Genomic DNA, 21,324 nt, shown 5'->3' on the forward strand with positions numbered 1-21,324 from the left:
TATAGCGATGTATAAGATAATGAAGGGTGGATAGGTTTTTGGTAGGCAAGGGGATTAAGGGTTATGGGGAGAAAGCGGGAAAGTGGAACTGAGCCACTTCAGATCAGCCATGATCTTATTGAATGGCGGGGCAGGCTCGAAGGGCTAGATGGCCTACTCCTGCTCCTATTTCTTATGTTCTTAGACCTCTGGAGGAGACTGAGATGGATCATCCACTCAGAATATTGTAGCAAATGCATCGGCCTTATCTTTTGCATTGATGTGCTGGATTCCCCATCATTGAGGATGGAGATGTTTGTACAGCCTCTTCCTCCAGTGAGTTGTTTAATTATCACCACTATTCACGACTGGATGTGGCAGGATTGCACAGGTTAGATCTGACCCATTGATTCTGTAATTGCTTTGCTCTGTCTATGACTTGCTGCTTATGATGTTTAATATGCAAGTCATCCTGTGTTGTAGTTTCACCAGGATGACACCTCACTTTCAGGTACGCCTGGAGCTGCGACAGGCAGGTTGATGAGGGTGAGGTTAATAAGTTTTTCCCTTTTGTTGGTTCCCTCACCACCTGTCCCAGTCTAGCAGCTTTGCCCCTTAGGACCAGGCTAGCCTGGACTGTGGTGGTACCACAGAGCCACTTGGTGATGGACATTGAAGAGCCCACCCAGAGTACATTTTGCCCCTTGCCACTTTCAGTGCTACCCCAAGTGGTGTTCAACATGGGGGAGTACTGATTCACCAGCTGAGAGGGGTGGGCTGGGGTGGTACATTTGGAGCACAAGTTTCCTTGCACAAGAGATTTTCTTTCCTGTGTGTGACCTGATGCTATGAGACTACATGGGGCTCAGAGTCAATGTTGAGGATTGTCAGTGCAAATTCCTCCTGAATGTGTTACCTTTGCCGGGTCTGTCCTGCCAGTGGAACAAGACATATCCAGGGATGGTGATTGTATTTTAAATTAATTTATGGGAAGAGGACGTCACTGGCTGGGACAACATTTGTGGCCTATCCTTAACTGCCCTTGAACTGAGTGGCTTGCTTGGCCGTTTTGGAGAGGCAGTTAAGAGTCAGAAAGTGGAACTGATCCACTTCAGATCAGCCATGATCTTATTGAATGGCGGGGCAGGCTCGAAGGGCTAGATGGCCTACTCCTGCTCCTATTTCTTATGTTCTTATGTTCTATAAAATAAAAAACAGAAAAATACAGAGAAAAGCAAAGGATCACAATATGCTTCAAAATGTTGGTAAATGTAATGGAATGGTGTTCTGAACAAACAAACATACGGATTAGGAACAGGAGGCCATTCAGCCCCTCGAACTTGCTGATCTGATTATGGTCTCAACTTCACATTCCTGCCCACCCATCCCCGATAATCTTTGTTAGTTTTGCTTTGCTGAGTTACAGAGAGAGATTAAATGGGTTAGGACTTTATTCCCTAGAGCAAAGAAGAATGAGGGGAGATTTGACAGAGGTGTATAAGATTTTGATGGGTGTAGACAGATTGAATGCAAACAGGCTTTTTCCACTGAGGCTGGGGGAGCTAAAAACCAGAGGGCATAGATTAAGGGTGAAAGGAGAAAAGTTTAAAGGGAATATTAGTGGGGGCTTCTTCATGCAGAGAGTGGTGGGAATGTGGAATGAGCTGCCGGATAAAGTGGTAAATGCGGGGTCACTTTTGGACAGGTACATGGATGAGAGGGGTGTGGAGGGATATGGTCCAAGTGCAGGTCAGTGGAACTTGGCAAAAAAATGGTTCGGCACAGACAAGGGCCAAAAGGTCTGTTTGTGAGCTGTAAATTTTCTATGGTTCTTTGGTTCTAGTGAAGAATCTAACATTGCCTTAAAAATATTCAATGATCTTATCTCTCCTGCTCTCTGGAGGAGAAAAAATAACTCCTCATTCTGGTTTAAATGGGAAACCCCCTATTTTTAAACTGTGTCACCGAGTTCCAGTCTCTCCCACAAGGGGAAACATCCTTTCAGCATCCACCCTGTTTCCTTTAAATTACAACATTGGACATGGAAGCTGCATCATTCAGAACAAGTTAATGTCTGTCCCACTGCTCTCCCATTGTCACTAATTCTTTTTCAATTTCATATGGGAGAGAATTCAAACAAACTAAAATGTGGAATCGGATCTCAAAACAACAATTAAAAGTTCTGAAATTCAATGCAAAATGAATTTCGCTTGTTTGGTCACACTGAAACTGTGGCCTTTATGTTAGATCTTTACTGAAGACAATTTTCCAGCTTTTTGTATTGATTTGTGGGTCATGGGCATCACTGGCTGGCCAGCATTTATTGACCATCTGTATATAAAAGCAAATTACTGTGGATGCTGGAATCTGAAAACCAAAAAAGAAAATGCTGGAAAGTCAGGAAGCATCTGTAAGCAGTATAGATGCTGCCAGACCTGCTGAGATTTTCCAGCATTTTCTCTTTTGGTTTCATTGTCCATCTCTAGTTGCCTTGAGAAGGTGGTGGTGAGCTGCCTTTTTGAATTGCTGCAGTCCATGTTCTGTGGGTTGCTGTTAGGGAGGGAATTCCAGGATTTTAACCCAATGACATATTTCCAAGTCAGGATGGTAAGTGGCTTAGAGGGGAACTTGCATGTGGTGGTGTTCCCATTTATCTACTGCCCTTGTTCTTTGAGATGGAAGTGGTCGTGGGTTTGGAAGGTGCTGTCTAAAGATCTTTGGTGAATTTCTGCAATGCTTCTTGGAGATAGTACACACTGATGTTACTGAGCATTGGTGGTAGAGGGATTGAATGTTAGTAGATGTGGTGCCAATCAAGCAGGCTGCTTCATCCTGGATGATGTCAAGCTATTTGAGTGTTGTTGGAGCTGGCCATCCTGGCAAGTGGGGAGTGTTCCATCACACTCCTGAGTTGTGCCTTGTAGATGGTGGATACGCACTGGGGAGTCAGGAGGTGAGTTACTCACCACAGTATTCCGAGCCTCTGACCTGCTGTTGTAGCCATTGTGTTTATGTGGTGAGTCCAGTTCAGTTTCTGTCAATGGTAACCCCAAGAATGTTGACAGTGGGGGATTCAGTGATGGTTACACCATTGAATGTCAAGGGGCAGTGGTTAGGGTGTCTTTTATTGGTGGTGATCATTGCCTGGCATTTGTGTGGCGCTTACTTGCCATTTACCAGCCCAAGCCCAGATCTTGTCGCATTTGAACATGGACTGCTTCAGTATCTGGGGAGTCACGAATGGTGCTGAACATTGTGAAAGATTGGCAAACATCCCTACTTCTGATCTTATGATGTAGGGAAGGTAATTGATGAAGAAGCTGAAGATTGTTGGGCCTGGTCTGGTTTATTTTTTAAGCTGTCAGTTTTTTGAAACAGTTTATCAGGTTTTGTATTGATTTATTCTTTCTTATTGTGTTTTACAATAATAAAGATCTTACCTTCACATTCACAAATTCGCTTCCACTCTGAAAACACAAACAAATTAGACAGGAATTAATTCACTCTGTCCGAAATGTTCTTTCTCTCAGTCTTTCTCTATGACTTAATCTGTAAATAACTTCATAGCAAGTGTTTTACAAACGTTTTAAATGTAATCAATACAGGAACACAAGAAATAGGAGCAGGACTAGACCAGATGGCCTGTTGAAACTGCTCTGCCATTCAGTATGTTCACAGATAATCTTAGGTTTTGAAATCCGTTATCCCCTCCTCTCCATACTCCTTAATCCCCTGAGAAACTATAAATCTATCTATCCCAACCTAAAAAGTTCTCAAATGAAGCACTACAACCTCTGGGATTGAGAATTACAAAGATTCAGAACTCTTTGAGTGAAGAAATTTCTTCTCATCTCAGTCCTAAATGATCGGCCCTTATCCTGAGACTGTGCCCCTTCGTTTTTGTTTCCGCTGGTTGCGGAATCTATCTCTCAGTATCCACCCTATCAAATCCCTTCAGAATTCTGTAGGTCCTCCTCATGGACCTCCTGTGGCTTTACTCATTTTGAAGTGGAAGTTAGGTTTGCCCAGATGGCCCCCATCAGGGACCAAACACAAGAGTTTTGCCTGATGGGAGTGTCGGTCACAGATTCTTCCATAAACGAAACTTCATTGACAAATTGTGGGCAGCTTGTGTCCAAATTTCACCATCAGCCCATTCAGCTCGGCAGTGTTCCCGTGCCTGAGTTCTGAATGTGAGAATCTGAAATATACTGTTCACAATGACAGGTGAAATAGACTGTGAAAATATAACACCGAGACCTTGTGAGGAAAACTGTTCACTTGTTGGAGTGAGGGTTCTGAGTGTTGGGAACATTCGGGGTAACCCAATGCAGAGTCAGTATCTGATAGTATTCGGGATTGCTCGGATGTGTCTGTGTTCTGTCACAGCGTCTTGTCAGAGTTCAGTTGAACCAATCTCAAAGGATTCTCAGGGTCAGCCTGAATAGTTTTGGAGTCCGAATTCGACCTGTCATTGGGGTTAGCAGGAAATAGTTACACAATAGCTCCTTAAACGGATGAAACAAGGCACAGGTCTGCTCTTGTTTCAATGTTTTGTTGGATATCCTATTGTAGTTTCTGTACCGGACGAGACTCCCTGATAAATCAGGATACCTGCCTGTGTTAAGAAATATCTGAGCTTAGCTGACAGAGTCAATGCACTATCACCATCCAGAGAATCTGGAAGTAAATGTGTTTGACAGTAAATATCCTCAGGAAATGAATCTAACCAACACGGCACTAATCCATCAATCCCACCCTCCCAGAGGGAGAAATACTGAAAGGGTGTAATTCAACACCATGATATTAGAACATAGAACATTACAGCGCAGAACAGGCCCTTCGGCCCACGATGTTGCGCCGACCAGTTAAAAAACAATGACCCTCTAGCCTAAACCAAACCCTTACCATCCATAAACCTATCCACGGATCTCTTAAACGCCCCCAAACTAGGCGCATTTACAACTGCAGCAGGCAGGGCATTCCAATCCCTCACCACCCTCTGGGTAAAGAACCTACCCCTGACATCCATCCTATAACTACCACCCCTTAATTTAAAGCTATGCCCCCTCGTGCTAGCTTTCTCCATCCGAGGAAAAAGGCTATCACTGTCCGCCCTATCTAAACCTCTAATCATCTTATATGTTTCAATAAGGTCCTCTTGTAGCCGCCTTCTTTCTAACGAAAACAACCTCAAATCCCTCGCTCTCTCCTCATAGGACCTCCCCTCCATACCAGGCAACATCCTGGTAAACCTCCTCTGCACCCTCTCCAAAGCCTCCACATCCTTCCTATAATGCAGGGACCAGAACTGCACACAATACTCCAAGTGCGGCCGCACCAGAGTTGTGTACAGTTGCAACATGACGCTGCGACTCCTAAATTCAATCCCCCTACCAATAAACACCAAGACACTGTATGCCTTCCTAACAACCCTATCTACTTGATTCCCAACTTTCAGGGATCTATGTACACATACACCTAGATCCCTCTGTTCATCCACACTATTCAGAGTCCTCCCGTTAGCCCTATACGCTACACATCTGTTATTCCTACCAAAGTGAATTACCTCACACTTCTCCGCATTAAACTCCATCCGCCACCTCTCGGTCCAGCTCTGCAACTTGTCCAAGTCTCCCTGTAGACTAAGACACCCTTCCTCACTCTCTATATTGTATCCTGGTCTTGAGGTGCTTGAAGCTGATCATTTATTACTCAATGTTTTAAGACAGAAATGTAAAGACAAGAACAACTAATAATGTCAAATCGGTTTGCGGAGGTGGTGGGGGGGCAGGGAATGGGGGGTGTTGAGGGAGCTCTGAGGACGTAACAAGGTTGTGGACACAAGGTATCGATGAAAACAGGTGATGTAATTCTCACCTCCAAACTAGTCTGAAACTTCCCCCTCTTCCCACTGTATTAACAGATCCCGGCAATCTCCATAACAACGACTACTCTGAACATTGTCAAATCTCCTCCTCAGTCTAGCGAATATCAGAGCATCTTTTCTGTAGCTTCTCGTTACCCACCCCCAAACTTCCAGAACCTGGGACTGTCTCAGTGATCACAGATCCCTAGTCCCCAGGCAAAGAATACAGCAAGACACAGACTTCCATCCCAAATCCTTGGACCCCACTCCTTGACCCTTCATCACGGGTCATTATTCTCAGAACCTTCCGAGGAACTTTTCAAAATTCTGCATCTGGAGACTGGATCCCATGCTGTCCCAGACACTCTCCTTAGTGCCCTCCAACCCAGTGATACCTCAATGCCAATTAGTCAATGTCCCTGGTATTATTTCACAAAACACCTTGATCCTGTTACAGTTCTGAATAACAATGATAAGCCCTCGGAGATTTGTTAATTAATACATAACAGTTTATGTAAAATACTTTCATTTCTGATTCAACAAGAAGCTTCCACTGATCTACAAAATAAAAGGGAATTTAGTAAAATATTTTACTTATCTGATTATCATTGTCTGATTAAACATTGTCCCATTCCTCAGTTTTATAATGCTTTGAATACTGTTTTCAATCAAAGTCGAACCTTATAATAATTTCTGAGCAATTGTACAAGGCAAGGTAAAGTCAGCATGTCTCAGATGACCAGCGCCTCAAATGGGAGTGCTGACTGGTGGTGATTTTAGCCTGAGGATAGCCGTACCTCAGGTGAGGGGTAAGGTTGAGAAGGCAGACCATCATGAATAACCTCAGCCAGTACGGACAGTGAACCCACACTGTTGGCCTTGTTCTGTGTCATGAACCAGCCATCCAGCCAACTGAGCTAAACTACCTTTATTCAGTACTTTTGACATCCTCAAGATGTTCCTGAATGTTTTACTGATAATTTATGCACAGAAATGTTCCACAAATAACAATCAATAATTAAGATTGTCAGACTTTTGAATGGACCTACCTTATATTAAGTTGATCTTTCTCTATACCCTAGCTATGACTGTACCACCACATTCTGCACTCTCTCCTTCTCTATGAGCCATATGCTTTGTCTGTATAGTGCACAAGGAATATACTTTTCACTGTATACTAATATATGTGACAGTAATAAATCAAAGATGATACAGTTTAGTGATGTTGCTTCAGAATTAACTATTGACCAAGACATTGAGCAGAAACGCTCCATTCCTTTCCAAAATAGTGCTTGATCTATTTAGCACTCACCCAAGAGGGTGGATGGAGCCTCAGTTAAACATCTGAAAAGGATGGATTCTCAGACAGTACATGTGCATGTGTATAAAGTAGAAAACAAAGGTTTTGTAGCCATTTTTGCATATTGATGATTCATTTTTTTCTTAAAGGGAGAGGTCTGATGCTAAAGGAAATATATTTTAGTCATATTTCTTGTGCAGGGTTTGTTCCAATCATTCAGAGCCATTTTATCCGGATCCAGCAGTATTGATATCCAATATTGATATTGCAGCAGCATAATTGATCTTAATTGCTACAATCTTTGTTCTAATCTAGACTAATGCAGGGTTCTGTTATTTTGTGTTTTCTGCTGAGATATTTCTGAGTAGAGCTTGATTGACAGGAAAGATCATATGACTGGGTACAGCTAGGTTTTCAGAGAACTCAAGGCAGTCTGCATTTTGGAATCTTTAGAGAGAGATCACTTTCTCTGTATCTCTTGCTCTCTGAGGTCTGGAGACTGGAATCTGCTAAGAAATTAGTCTCTTTCTCTGAGATTCTACTGTCTGTGGTGGAACTTTCTCTGAAAGTTGCGACATGAGAATTATAAGACAGAAGTTTGTATGGATCACTCTCCACAAGTGGCAAAAGGCTGGAAATCTAGTACCTATATACATAGCTTTGGTTTCAGTGCTAACTCGTTCTAAAGAAGGGATTTATATCTATGTGGGAAATTGTTAAATTGGAACAAAATAGATAGCTAGCAGTAAAGAATTATACTTTGTCATGTTTTGGTATTTTAATTTGTAGAAGTTATGCTAATTCCCTTTGTTATGTTCCAACTGTGTTCTTAAATAAAGTTTGATAAAAGCTTACTAGTGGATCACTTGAATCATACCTGGTGTGAAGCATCCTATGCTCACCCTAATACTAAAATCAAATGTAAAAGATAGGCCTAGGCTAATTTCATAAAATGCCTTGGAGTTTCTGATCTGGTCTTTAACACAGGGCTAGTTGATGATTCCTTTGAGAATTTTTGGTATTGGTTCTTGTTATGCGTTGTAAAGAAATGCATCTTTGTGTGGTTGGTCACTTGGTGTGCTGTGACATCACCAGAGTCATTTTCAACATTGTTGAAAAAAAATTGTGAGCAGATGAAAGAGAACATTTACTTACCACTTCGAAATTGGACAGATTTCCAGGCTGTGGGGTCCTCGCACATGATGGGCTGCAGCAACAGAGGCACTCAAAGAGAGAGAGTCTCTGTACTCTTAATGGGGAGTTACTACTCCAAAAAAAGGAATAATTATAAGCAAAACCTTCTTTGCTTAGTGAAGTGGAGATTTATTGCCCAAAAGAAGCAGTTGAAATTTTCCAGAAAACTACAAGTCCAACAAAAAAAATGTGAGGAAGTCAAAGAAAGTACAATTTAACAACCAGTAACTGCAAATGGTGGGCAAAGGCCAAAGGGTACATAGAGGCTTTTGAAGAAAATGCAGAAACATGGATTGCTTACAAAGAGAGATTTCAAATTTATCAAGCTATTGGATGAACTTAAAGTAGTCATTTTCCTATGTGTAGTAGCATGTAAACCCTTTACATTGCTACAGAACCTTGTCCATTTTGAGAAGCCTACAGAAAAAACTAACAAGGAACTGACAAAGTAATTTTTCATCTAAGCCACTAATAATTGCTGAGAGATTCCAATTTTATTGATGCAGCCAAGAAGAGGGCAAAAAATACTGCAATTCATTGTAGCCCTGAGAAAGTTAATGAAGAATTGCAAAGTTGGCTCGACCCTCAAAGACACTCTTGTGAGACAGACTTGTTTGTGGACTTTGAAATGAAACAATTCAAAGTGATTGCTCATCAAAGTTCTTTAACAGTAAAGCTTGCTGTTGAGATTACATTGTCCATGGAATTGGCCATGAAAGAAACTTCCCAAATTGGAGCCAAAATGCACAAGATGGAAATGGACAAGAAGAAATGTCTTAAAATGCAGGGATGCCATAGGTGTGCTCGGGCTGGACACTTGTCACATGAATGTTGGAGTAGAGAAAATAGATGTAAAAACTGTGGCACACAATGGAGATATTTTGGACATAACAGACTTCTCAAACCTCAAAGGTATGCAAATGCAAGAACATATCAAGATCCAAAAACATAGGTCTACAAAATATTTGATCAGGACAAAAATTTCCAAGATGATACAAGATTAGAAAAGATTCAAGAACTTAAATTAGGTGTCCAATCCACAAAAGGTATTTGTGAAGGCTCTGGGTTTATCCAAAGTTAGACCGACAAGAAGATGGAAATAGATATGCTGCTGTCACACTTCTCCCAGAAAGCATATACAATCACAAGCTTAAACATTTACCACTAAAACCTTGAAATACAATTCATCCTGAGGAGGTAGTTCCACTGTAGGGATATGTCATGGTTCAATTAGAAGCTAAAGGTCAATCAGCAGAATTGCCCCTGCATATGGGAAATTTCCGGCACTCTTTGGAAGAGCATGGTTACACAAAATCAAACTAAACTGGACGTTGACAGCAAGAACACACTACAAAAACTTCTGGAGAACTATAGGAAGATATTTGAGAATACCCGAGGATCAATGATTGAGATTGGAAGCAAAGCTCAAAATCAAACCTGATAGCAACCCTAAATGCTTCAAGGTAAGACCTGTGCCTTATACAATTAAACTGAAGGCAGAAGTAGAACCAAAAAATAGATCAAGGACAGAGTGATTGAACCTGTAACAATGAAAACCCAAATCACCCAGTCATTAAATCTGAGGATTCTGTATGAATCAATGGGGACTTTAAGGCGACGATAAGTCCAGTACTGTGTGTTGGTCAGTATCCCTTACCACTAATCAAACACTTATTCTCTGGACTGGCTGGTGGTTAGCTGTTGAGTAAGATGGATTGTGCCAAGCATGCCTCCAGATGAGGGTGGTAACTGAGTCTCAATGATTGTTACCCACAAGGGATTATTCCAGTATGAGCACCTACCATTCAGAATAACATCGGCACCAGCCATATTCCAGAGATCAATGGACTAAATCTTAAGTGACCTCAACGGTCTCCAGAATTATTTGGATGACATTCTACTCACGTGTAGGACTGAACAAGAACATTCACAAATCTTAGAGGAAATACTGGAGCGTCTTGGGTGGCGTGGAACAGTGGTTAGCACTGCTGCCTTATAGCGCCAGGAACCCGGGTTCGATTCCCAACTGGGTGACTGTGCGGAGTCTGCATGTTCTCTTCTGGGTTCTCTGGTTTCTTCTCACAGTCCGAAAGATGTGCTGGTTCGGTGCATTGGCCATGCTAAATTCTCCCTCAGTGGACCTGAACAGGCGCTGGATTATGGCGAATAGGGGATTTCCACAGTAACTTCATTACAGTGTTAATGTAAGCCTACTTGTGACACTAATAAATAAACTTAAACTATCTCCGCCTAAAGAAAGAAAAATGTGAATATTTCAAATCATCTATCAGTTATTTTGGTCACGTAATAGACACAGATGGCCTCCACAAAGAAGCTTAGAAAATGACAGTGATGCTAGATGTGCCAAGACCACAGAACATGTCACAGTTGTGATCATTTTAAGGACTAATCAATTATTGCAGGAATTTCATCCCAAACCTTGCAATAGCACCAAAGCCACTTCATAATTTATTGTGTGCTAACCAGCAATGCAATTGATAAAGAAATGTGAAAGTGTATACAAAGGAGTTAAAGGATGCTCATGCAAACAACAATATTGGTTCACTGTAACCCAGAGTTGAATATTTAACCAGCTTGTGAAGAGAAAGAGGTTGGTAAAGACAAATGTAGGTCCCCTACAGGCAGAAACAGGGGAATGTATAATAGGGGACAAAGAAATGGCTGAGTAACTGAATCCATACTTTGTTTCTGTCTTCACAAAAGAGGACACAAATCAGATCCAGACACATCGGAGAATGCAAAATTTAGTGAGAGGGAAGAACTGAGGGAGGAGATCAATATTAGTAGAGAAATAGTGCTGGGAAAATTGATGGGATTGAAGGCAGATAAATCCCCAGGGCCTGATAATCTACATCCCAGAGTACTTAAGGAAGTGGCTCTAGAAATAGTGGATGCATTGGTGATTATCTTCCAGGAATGTATAGACTCTGGAACAGTCCCTGCAGATTGGAGGGTAGCTAATGTTACTCCAATATTCAAAAAGGGAAGTAGAGAGAAAACAGGGAATTATAGGCCAGTAAGCTTAACATCGGTAGTAGGGAAAATTCTCAAATCCATATCAAGGACTCTGTAGCGGAGCATTTAGAAAGCAGTGGCAGGATCAGACAGAGAGTGGATTTATAAAGAGGAATGTCATGCTTGACAAATCTGTTGCAATTCTTTGAAGATGTAACCTGTAGAGTTGACAAGGGGGAGCCAGTTGATATAGTATATTTGGACTTTCAGAAAGAGTTTGACAAAGTCCTGCATGAGAGATTATCGTGCAAGATTAAAGCACATGGGACTGGGGGAAGTATATTGAGATGGATTGAAAACTGGTTGGCAGAGAGGAAACAAAGAGTAGGAATTAATGTGTGCTTTTAAAATTGGCAGGTGGTAACGAATGGGGTGTCACAGGGATCGGTGCTGGGACCCCAGCTATTCACAATATATATTAATGATTTGGATGAGGGAACAAAATGTGACATCTCAAAGTTTGCAAATGATACCAAGTTGGGTGGGAGAGTAAACTGTGACCAGGATGCAGAGACCCTTCAGAATGATCTGGACAGGTTGGGTGAGTGGATAAATCAGTGGCAGATGCAGTATAATTTGAATAAGTGTGAGGTTATTTGCTCTGGAAGCAAAAACAGATTACTACCTGAATGGCTGGGTCCTGGGTGTCCTTGTGCACCAGTCACTGAAGATAAGCATGCAAATGCAGCAGGCAGTAAAGAAGGGAAATTGTATGTTGGCCTTCATTGCGAGAAGTTTTGAGATCAGGAGCAGGGATGTGTTGTTGCAGCTATATGGGGCCTTGGTGAAGTCATACCTAGACTATTGTGTGCAGTTTTGGTCTCCTTTTCTGAGGAAGGAGGTTCTTGCTCTCGAGGGAGTGCAGCAAAGGTTTACAGGCTGATTCTGGCGATGGCAGAACTAATGTATGAGGAGAGATTGACTAGATTAGGATTGTTTCCGCTGGAGTTCAGAGGAATGAGCGGGTATCTCAGAGAATTATAAAATTCTAACAGGACTAGACAGGGTAGATGCAGGAGGGATGTTCCCAATGGTGGGGGAGTCCAGAACCAGGGGGGTCACAGTCTGAGGATTCAGGTAGACCATTTAGGATGGCAGTGAGGAGACATTTCTGCACCAAAGAGTGATGAGCCTGTGGAATTTATTACCACAGGAAGTAGTTGATGCCAAAACACTGAATGTATTCAAGAGGTGGCACTAAGGGTGAATGGGATCAAAGGTTATTGGGAAAAAGCAGGATTAGGCTAAAGAGTTGGACGATTCGCCATGATCGTAATGAATGGCGGAGCAGGCTCGAAGGGCCAAATGGCCTCTCCTACTCCTACCTTCTATGTTTCTATGTGATGCACCACCCTACGGGGTGGGGACTACTGCATCTCACATTATGGCCACTGAGGAGGCATTGTCAATAGCATTTGTATCAGGAATGTTATTAAGCACAGAACAAAATTTTGCACAACTTGAGAAAGAGCCCCTCATTTTTGGCATTAAACAATTTCACCAGTACCTGTCTGGCCAACAAGTTACTTCATTAACTGACCCCAGGATATTGACAACTATTTTTGCTCCATTCCATTATTACCCACAAGTTGTCTATAATGTTGGGCATTGATACTATCAGCGCATAATTACAAAATCAAGTATTAGAGATCAGAACAGCAAGCTAATGTATTTCCACTACAAGACAAAACCAAAACCAAGAGACAGCTACATCAGCAAATTTTATTTCTCCCAGGTAGAGAATGTCCCAGTAGCAAAGGCAGACAAGGAATAACCTGGTAATTAGTAGGGTCACAGACATGATATTAAGAGGTACGTCACTGAACAAACAAAAGAAGAATCCTGAATTCAGTCCTCATATAATGAAAGAACTTGAATTAACTGTCCAAAATGGAGTATTGCTATCAGGGAGATATCCCTCCGTGCTTACAAAGCTGAATCCAGGAACAGTGCAGATAAAAGAGCGAGCACAAGTTTATTTTTAGTGGTTGGGCTTTCCTCACAAATAGAAAAAAAAGTGGGGCAATGTCAGTCATGCACTAGAATATGGAATACTCCACCTCTTACAACCGTTTCTCCCATGGGACAGGCTAAAACAACCTTGGTAGAGGATATATATCACTCCGTGGGATCCACTGAAGGCTACATTTTACTTGTCCTGGTGGATCTGCATTCAAAGCAGCCCAAATGCAGGAGAATGAAATCCATCATGATGGAAAGAACCATATAGAGGTTGAGTGCATTGTTAGCAAGATTTGGAAACCGAACAACTAGTCAGTGATAATGAGACACATTTCACATCCCAGGAATTTGTGGATTACCTGAAGGTAATGGTATGCAACACATATCATCCATCCACTCACGGATTGGCAGAAAGGCTAGTACACTCACTGGATTCTTTCATGTCATGTTTCAAAGAAGAAGGTCCATTATCCATGAGAGGAAACAAGCTTCTCATGTCCCATTGGAACACAGCTCATCTCACCACACAAAATTCACCAGAAATTCCTGAGAAGGAAACTGAGAACTGGATTTGATCTACTGATTCTACAGGAATAGAGCAACAACAAGCACAAGTTATTCACTGTGAACAAACATCAAAACAAAATGTTTATAATTTTAAAACAAGGAGAAGAAACTACTTGGCAAGTGAGAAGTGGCACCTGCAATCATCCCAGCGAAGACAGGGCTGATTTCTTATTCAATGCAACTTATGAGAGAATATGACAGAGACACACAAATCTAATCCTCGATTCAATAAGTGAATTAGCGGAGACGGTATCAGTACGTCAGAAACCCAAGGTTGAGAAATTTCTGAGCCAAAGATTACTACAGAACCAAGTTCAGATTCTACTCCAGTAGAACAGCCAAAATCTCTGGAAGCTGACGCAAAGCAACTCCACAAGATGAAGTACCTGATAATTGAGAGGAACAGACCAGCGAAGATGTCAAAGATCAGACTCCAGAATGTTGTATCTCACCAAAATGGAGTCAATGTCCACCAAAAAGACTCTCAGATTAATTGTACATATGTAGACAATAGCACTTGGCAATGTAACTGATGTTCATCGGGGATAATCATTAATGTTTAAAAGTTTGTTGTCGGACTAGTGAAGTAAAGGGTGAGGGATGTTATGTATTGTAAAGCAATTCATCTGTGTCATGGGTCACATGATATCACCAGAGTCATTCACAGGTTCTTATCTCTGTTAGACTTCATCCTGGCAATGGCTCTTAAAATAAATCTGCATTGAACTGGTTCAAAACCCACATTGTGGCTCCTTATCACCTTTTAGTACTGTCAGTCAAAACATCTGACATAGAACTCTTTTTCTTCTGTTTTCCACAGAAAACCTTTCTAAACTTACTAACAATTCCAACAAGGTTCCACAGCACAATGGACAGAGTTCTCTGTAAAATGGATATATTTAACTTACAACAGGAATTATTTGTCTGTGTGGTTGCACTCTAAAATCAAAATGCTCTGCATCAAGTCCAAAGATCACTAAAGTCAAGAGGACAGGTAGATAATGTGATTAAGGAGGCATATGGGATACTTCCCTTTATTATCTGAGGCACAGAATATAAGAGCAATATGATAGAGCTGTATAAAACACTGGTTAGGCCATAGCTAGAGTACGGTGTACGGTTCTGGCCACCATACTAGAGGAAGGATTTGATTTCACTGGAGAGGGTGCAGAGAAGATTCACCAGGATGTTGCCTGGGCTGGAGCATTTCAGCTATGAAGAGGGGCTGGATAGGCTGTGGTTGTTTTCCTTAGAGCAAAGGCGGCTGAGGGGGGACCTTACCGAGGTGTTGATGATGAATGGGATGGATAGGATAGAGGTGGAGAGACTCTTCCCGCTCAGAAAAGACAGTAGGACTAGGGGGCACAGCCTCAAGATAAAGGGGGGAGCGGTTTAGAACGGAGTTGAGGAAGAACTTCTTCACTCAAAGGGTGGTGAATCTCTGGAATTCTCTGCCCGTTGAAGTGGTGGAGGCTGCCTCGCTAAATATTTTTAAGACGCGGGTTGATGGGTTTTTGATAAGAGAGGGGATTAAGGGTTATGGGGAGAGGGCAAGAATGTGGAACTGAGCCACGACAGATCAGCCATGACCTTATTGAATGGCGGGGCAGGCTCGAAGGGCCAGATGGCCTACTCCTGCTCCTATTTCTTATGTTCTTATGTACAAAATTATGAGGGATATCGATAGGGTAGATACAAAATAGATAGGACAATGCTTTTCCCCTCAGTAAAGGGGTTAGTAACAAGGGGGCATAGATAAGGTAAGGAGCTGGAGATTTAGAGGAGATTGGAGGGAAAGCTTTTCACCCAGAGGGTGTTGGGAATCTGGAACCTGAAACAGTGGAAGCAGCGGGACCCCTTAACATTTAGATGAGCTCTTGAAACATCTTAGCTTACAAGGCTACGGGCCAAGTGTTGGATAATGGGATTAGAATAGATTGGTATTTGATGGCTGGCAGAGACCCAATGGGCCAAAGGGCCTCTTTCTGTGCTGTAAAACTCTAGTACATAATCTAGAGCATAATCCAAGTTGAAATTTCACTGCAGTGTTGATGGAGCATTACATTTTTGGAAATACCAGCTTTTAGATGAGATTTTATGCCAACCACGAAAAGCTGGCATTTCTAAATTCAACTGTGGCAAATGGGGAATTCATTTCCACAGTGTAGTTCAGACCAAAACATTGCCTGATTTCAAGAAGAAATTAGATATAGCTCTTGGAGTTAAAGGGATCGAGGGATATGGGGGGAAACTTGGGCGGGGGAATCGGGATATTGGATTTGATGATCAGCCACGATCACAACAAGTGGCAGAGCAGGCTCGAAGGGCTGAATGGCCTACTCTTGCTTCTCGTTTCTATAACAAATTCCATGGTACTATTCAAAGAACGGCAGGGGAGTTCTGCCAGTGTTCTGGAAAATATTTATTTATCTCCCAATCAGCACCAGTAAAAACAGATTAACCAGACATTACCGCATTGCTTTTTGTGGGACCATGACATCAAAAAATTGGACGGGATTCTCTGGCCTCCCTGTCAGAGCAGGAGCTGCTGTGCCATTTGCCGGCAGTGGGATCTTCTGGTCCTGCTGCTGTCGATGGTATTTCCCACTGAATCCATCCCACACTGCCGGGAAACCCATGGCAGGGGTGCACTGTCTGCGGGACCGTATGATCCCACCAACATAAACGGCCGGAGAATTCAGCCATTGTCTGTCACAATTACACACACGGAGTGTTTCGGGATGTGTTGCGGACATACAAGATCCTGCATAAATAGAAGTACTTTCTCTACTTTATAAACTCACTAAACATTAGAAAAAAGGCAGTGCAGCTGTAAAGAAGATTGAATCAAAAGGTATTCAATAATTAAATTGCATTACAGCAATCTGTCTATTTGTTACAATGGGTGGCCCAATACATTCTCCTTTAAACCTGGGATCTGGCAGAGATTTTCAGCTGGATAAGTCATGGCACAAATCAATTCCGGCCTCCCAGACAGTCTATCGCTGCAACAGGTCCACAGCAGATGCCATCTCCCTGGCCTTACACGCAACCATGGGGCAACTAGTTAACATAACAGGCTTTTTTTTGTAGACTACAGCTCATTCTTTAACACCATTATCCCTATGGGGCTCATCTCCAAACTCCATGGCCTGGTGCTCAGCTCCTCCCTCTGTGACTGGATCCTAGACTTCCTAACCCACACACCGCAATCAGTAAGGATAGGCAACAACAGTTCCTCTACGATCATCCTTAACACCGGTCCCCCACAAGGCTGTCCCTTCAGCCCCTTACTATACTCCTTATACACCTTTGACTGTATCGCCAAATTTCCCCCCAACTCGATTTTCAAGTTTGCTGATGACGCCACCTTTATGGGTTGAATCTCAAACAATGACGAGACACAGTGCAAGGAAGAGATGGAGAATTTGATGAACTGGTGCGACAACATTAATCTCTCCCTCAATGTCAACAAAATGAAGGAGAACAAAGGGAAAGATCACCAATAACCTGTCCTGGTCCCTCCACACCAACACCACAGTTAAGAAATGTCTCTCTTTCTCAGGACACTAAAAAATTTGGCATGTCCACTATGACTCTCAACTTTTACAGATGCACTATAGAAAGCATTCTTTATGGTTGTATCACAGCTTGGTATGGCTCCTGCTCTGTCCAAGACTGTGACAAACTACAAAGGGTTGTGAACAAAGCCCAGTCTTTCACTCAAACTAGCCCCCATCCATTGACTCTGTCTGAACTTTCCAATGCCTTGAAAAAACAGCCAGCATAATCAAGGACCCCACACACCCCAGACATATTCTCTTCCATCTTCTTCTGTTGGGAAAAAGATACAAAAGTCTGAGGATACACACCAACCAACTCAAGAACAGCTTCTTCCCTGCTGCCATCAGACTTTTGAATGGACCTACCTCGCATTAAGTTGATCTTTTTCTACACCCTAGCTATGATTGTAACACTACATTCTGCCATCTTTCCATTATGTATAGTATCCTTTGTCTGTATAGTGCATAAGAAACACTACTTTATACTGTATACTAATACATGTGACAGTAATAAATCAAATCAAAATCAGATTAATGATGTAATTCTCCATCCTCTACTGGGCTATCATGGTCTTGTGCGAAACAATTTTGGGCCAAACTCTATCTTGTATCTGGTGTGTGTACAACATTATGTACCCACAGGTTTCCACAAATTATGTTATCAATGTAACTCAGAATGGTCAAAATAATTCCATCTGTGTGAGATTAGTGAGCACCGTGTTTTTATGTGGTTGGACCAGAATCATACACGTTTTTCTTATTGTCTGTTTGGTCTTTCTGAAACTCCTGTGGCAGCACAAGATCCTGGAAATTGCTACCTAATATATTTAAATCAAATGTCAATCATTATTGAAATGTTCACTCATTCTAAAGATGATCAGTTTATTCACCTTTGGGTTAAAGCATAGTCATATCATCATTATGTATAATTAGCTAATCCCAAAACAAATGTACTTTGCAAAATGTGAATATTTCAATATTGAACTCTTACCAAGTTCGACGATGAATTTCCGAAGTTCGAGCTCTGTAAAAAATATAAAGAAAACCATTGTTTTGAATGTTAGAAAACTTCATTAAATCAAAAGCAAAATATTACAGACGCTGGAAACTGGAAATAAAAACAAAAACTGCTGGAAATACCCAGTGAGTCAGGTGGAAGCTATGGAGAGAGAAACAGGAAGATGTCCTTTCATCAGAGCTGGAAATAATAGAGATTTAACAGGTTTTAAACAGAGACAGAGAAAGGGGGAGGGAGGAAAGAACCAAATTCAAGTGAGGGTAACAGGTCTGAATAAACAGAACATAGATAATTGAATAATTATTTTACTTCAGTTTTGGTGAAATTATATAAAGTCCAAACCAGTTATTTAAAGGATAGATAGATGGATATTATGGAGTATCAAGTAATCAAAGGCATGATGTGTACATTGACCCTATCACTCTAAAAGGTAAAGACTGTGGCAAATCCCAGACCCAAAGAATCTAATACACAGAGTTTGTTGTTACAGAAGGTTAGGGGGCATGGAGTTGGGGGTAAGGTGTTAGTGTGGATAGAGGATTGGCTGTCAAATAGGAGGCAGAGAGAAGGTGTCAATGGGTGCTATTCGGATTGGCGGTTGGTGACTAGTGGAGTGCCCCAGGAATCGGTGCTGGGGCCTCAGCTATTTACCATTTATATAGATGATCTGGAGGAGGGAGCTGAATGTAGGGTGTCGAAATTTGCTGATGACACAAAGATAAGTGGAAAAGCAAATTGTGCAGAGGGTGTAGAAATTCTGCAGAGGGGCCTAGATAGGCTGAGCGAGTGGGCGAGGACCTGGAAGATGGAATACAATGTTGGCAAGTGTGAGGTTACCCACTTTGGCAGGAATAATAGTAGGAGGGACTACTATTTAAAGGGCGAAAAGCTGCAGCATGCTACGGTGCAGAGGGACCTCGGGGTCCTTGTGCACGAGTCACAAAAACCCAGTCTGCAGGTGCAGCAGGTGGTCAGGAAGTCTAATGGGATGCTGGCCTTCATAGTGAGGGGGATTGAATATAAAAGCAGGGAGGTCTTGCTGCAACTGTACAGGGCACTGGTGAGGCCGCAGCTGGAGTACTGTGTGCAGTTTTGGTCACCGCACTTGCGCAAGGATATTTTGGCCTTGGAGGGAGGGCAGAGGAGGTTCACTAGGCTGATACCAGAGTTGAGGGGGTTGAACTATGAAGAGAGGCTGAATAGACTGGGCTTGAACTCGTTAGAGTTTAGAAGAATGAGGGGGGATCTTATTGAGACGTATAAGATGATGAAGGGGATGGATAGGGTAGAGGTGGAGAGATTCTTCCTGCTCAGAAAGGACAGCAGGACTAGAGGGCACAGCCTCAAGATAAGGGGGGGCAGTTTAGAACAGAGTTGAGGAGGAACTTCTTCACTCAAAGGGTGGTGAAACTCTGGAATTCTCTGCCCGTTGAAGTGGTGAAGGCTACCTCGCTAAATATATTTAAGACGCGGGTAGATAGGTTTTTGGTAGGCAAGGGGATTAAGGGTTATGGGGAGAAAGCGGGAAAGTGGAACTGAACCACTTCAGATCAGTCATGATCTTGTTGAATGGCGGGGCAGGCTCGAGGGGCTAGATGGCCTACTCCTGCTCCTATTTCTTATGTTCTTATGTGGTACATCTTGTAATTAACAGGGAAATAAACAGCAAAATAGATGAAGAGCTAATAAATATTTTTGGGAGCTTTAGGAATAGAAAGGATTAATAAGTAACAGAAGTAATAATACATGACAAAAGTGTTCACACTTATTTCCTTATTCTTTATTCTATTCTGAAACTATACAGAAGACGCTTTACTTGATGTCATGTTCAGAATACAGTGTAGGACAATTATTTTGTCAATAGGCCAAGCGATTTTAATGTAGATAAAGGTAAAGAAAAATATACTTCAATGGAGAACATGAAAACATTTTATTTTACAATGGATTGTGCAATTGTGGGCTTGTTTTGAACAAAATTAACACAGGTAAAAGTTTATGTGCAAAGGTTGATAAGGGGAAGATGAAATGTCAAGGGGTAAAGGGAGCGTACTGGAATGTGGCATTGAGATACAGGATCAGCCCATGGTCATATTAAATCTCAGAACAGGCTCCAAGTGCCTAACGGGCTACTCCTGTTCCTATTCTCTATGTTTCTATGCTGAATGCTATTAAAATACAATTATTAGTATTTATAATCATTTGACAAAGTGAGTTGAATTATTCCTCCATTTTCCATTTCAATGTTCACTCCACCACCCACCAGTGTGAGCCCAAACATTTAACGTTGAAACAAATCCAGAAAAGAAATTAACAGGAGCCCTCTGGCAGATTTGGGGGGTGGGGGGTGTGGAGTGGGTGCTGTAATGTTACCCAAATAGCCTTTCTACCATTCTCCCGTGACATGTCCTCAATTTTATCGGGTACGGGTATAATCCTGTCATTCCACGGAGCTGTTCTTATCTCGATGGAAGACCAACTGAGCTCTCACTGAAACAGTTTTTCTGCCATTTCCACTGAATCTACAGCAGGAGAATAGAGAATCCCCATGGGATTTCCAGGACTGTATTTATATATAATTTTGTTACATTGAGAAAGTACCTTTTATGCGTGGCTTTATGTATTTCACACTCCAATAAATCATACCAGAAATGGCTACAATTAGAAGGCAAATGGTGACGAGCAAAGGCGCCGGCCAAACAGGAGCAACAGGGAAGATATCACCTGTGAAGTAAAAACCAGAATTACAATAATGATATTATCCACAACATATACCAGAAAAACTGTTCTTTTAGAGTATTCAAAAGTGGTAAAAGTACATGAAATGGAAAGCTCAAGT

At 42.0% G+C, this 21,324-nt stretch overlaps 2 protein-coding genes across 2 annotated transcripts in view; both read right to left on the minus strand.

The window, feature by feature from the left end:
* LOC145337231 (zinc-binding protein A33-like) overlaps positions 1 to 21,324 on the minus strand; it is a 129,706-nt gene that overhangs the window by 51,252 nt on the left and 57,130 nt on the right. The window lies entirely within an intron of this gene.
* Positions 1 to 21,324, minus strand: part of LOC145337303 (butyrophilin subfamily 1 member A1-like) — a 55,667-nt gene that overhangs the window by 10,342 nt on the left and 24,001 nt on the right. The window contains 3 exon segments of the mRNA XM_080182101.1: positions 3,420 to 3,446; positions 18,462 to 18,494; positions 21,087 to 21,209. Of these exon segments, the coding sequence (XP_080038227.1) occupies positions 3,420 to 3,446; positions 18,462 to 18,494; positions 21,087 to 21,209 (183 nt within the window).

This window comes from Carcharhinus amblyrhynchos, unplaced genomic scaffold (assembly GCF_965287045.1).
Source record: "Carcharhinus amblyrhynchos unplaced genomic scaffold, sCarAmb.v2.hapA scaffold_45, whole genome shotgun sequence".
In the NCBI taxonomy this organism is placed as follows: Eukaryota; Metazoa; Chordata; class Chondrichthyes; order Carcharhiniformes; family Carcharhinidae; genus Carcharhinus; species Carcharhinus amblyrhynchos.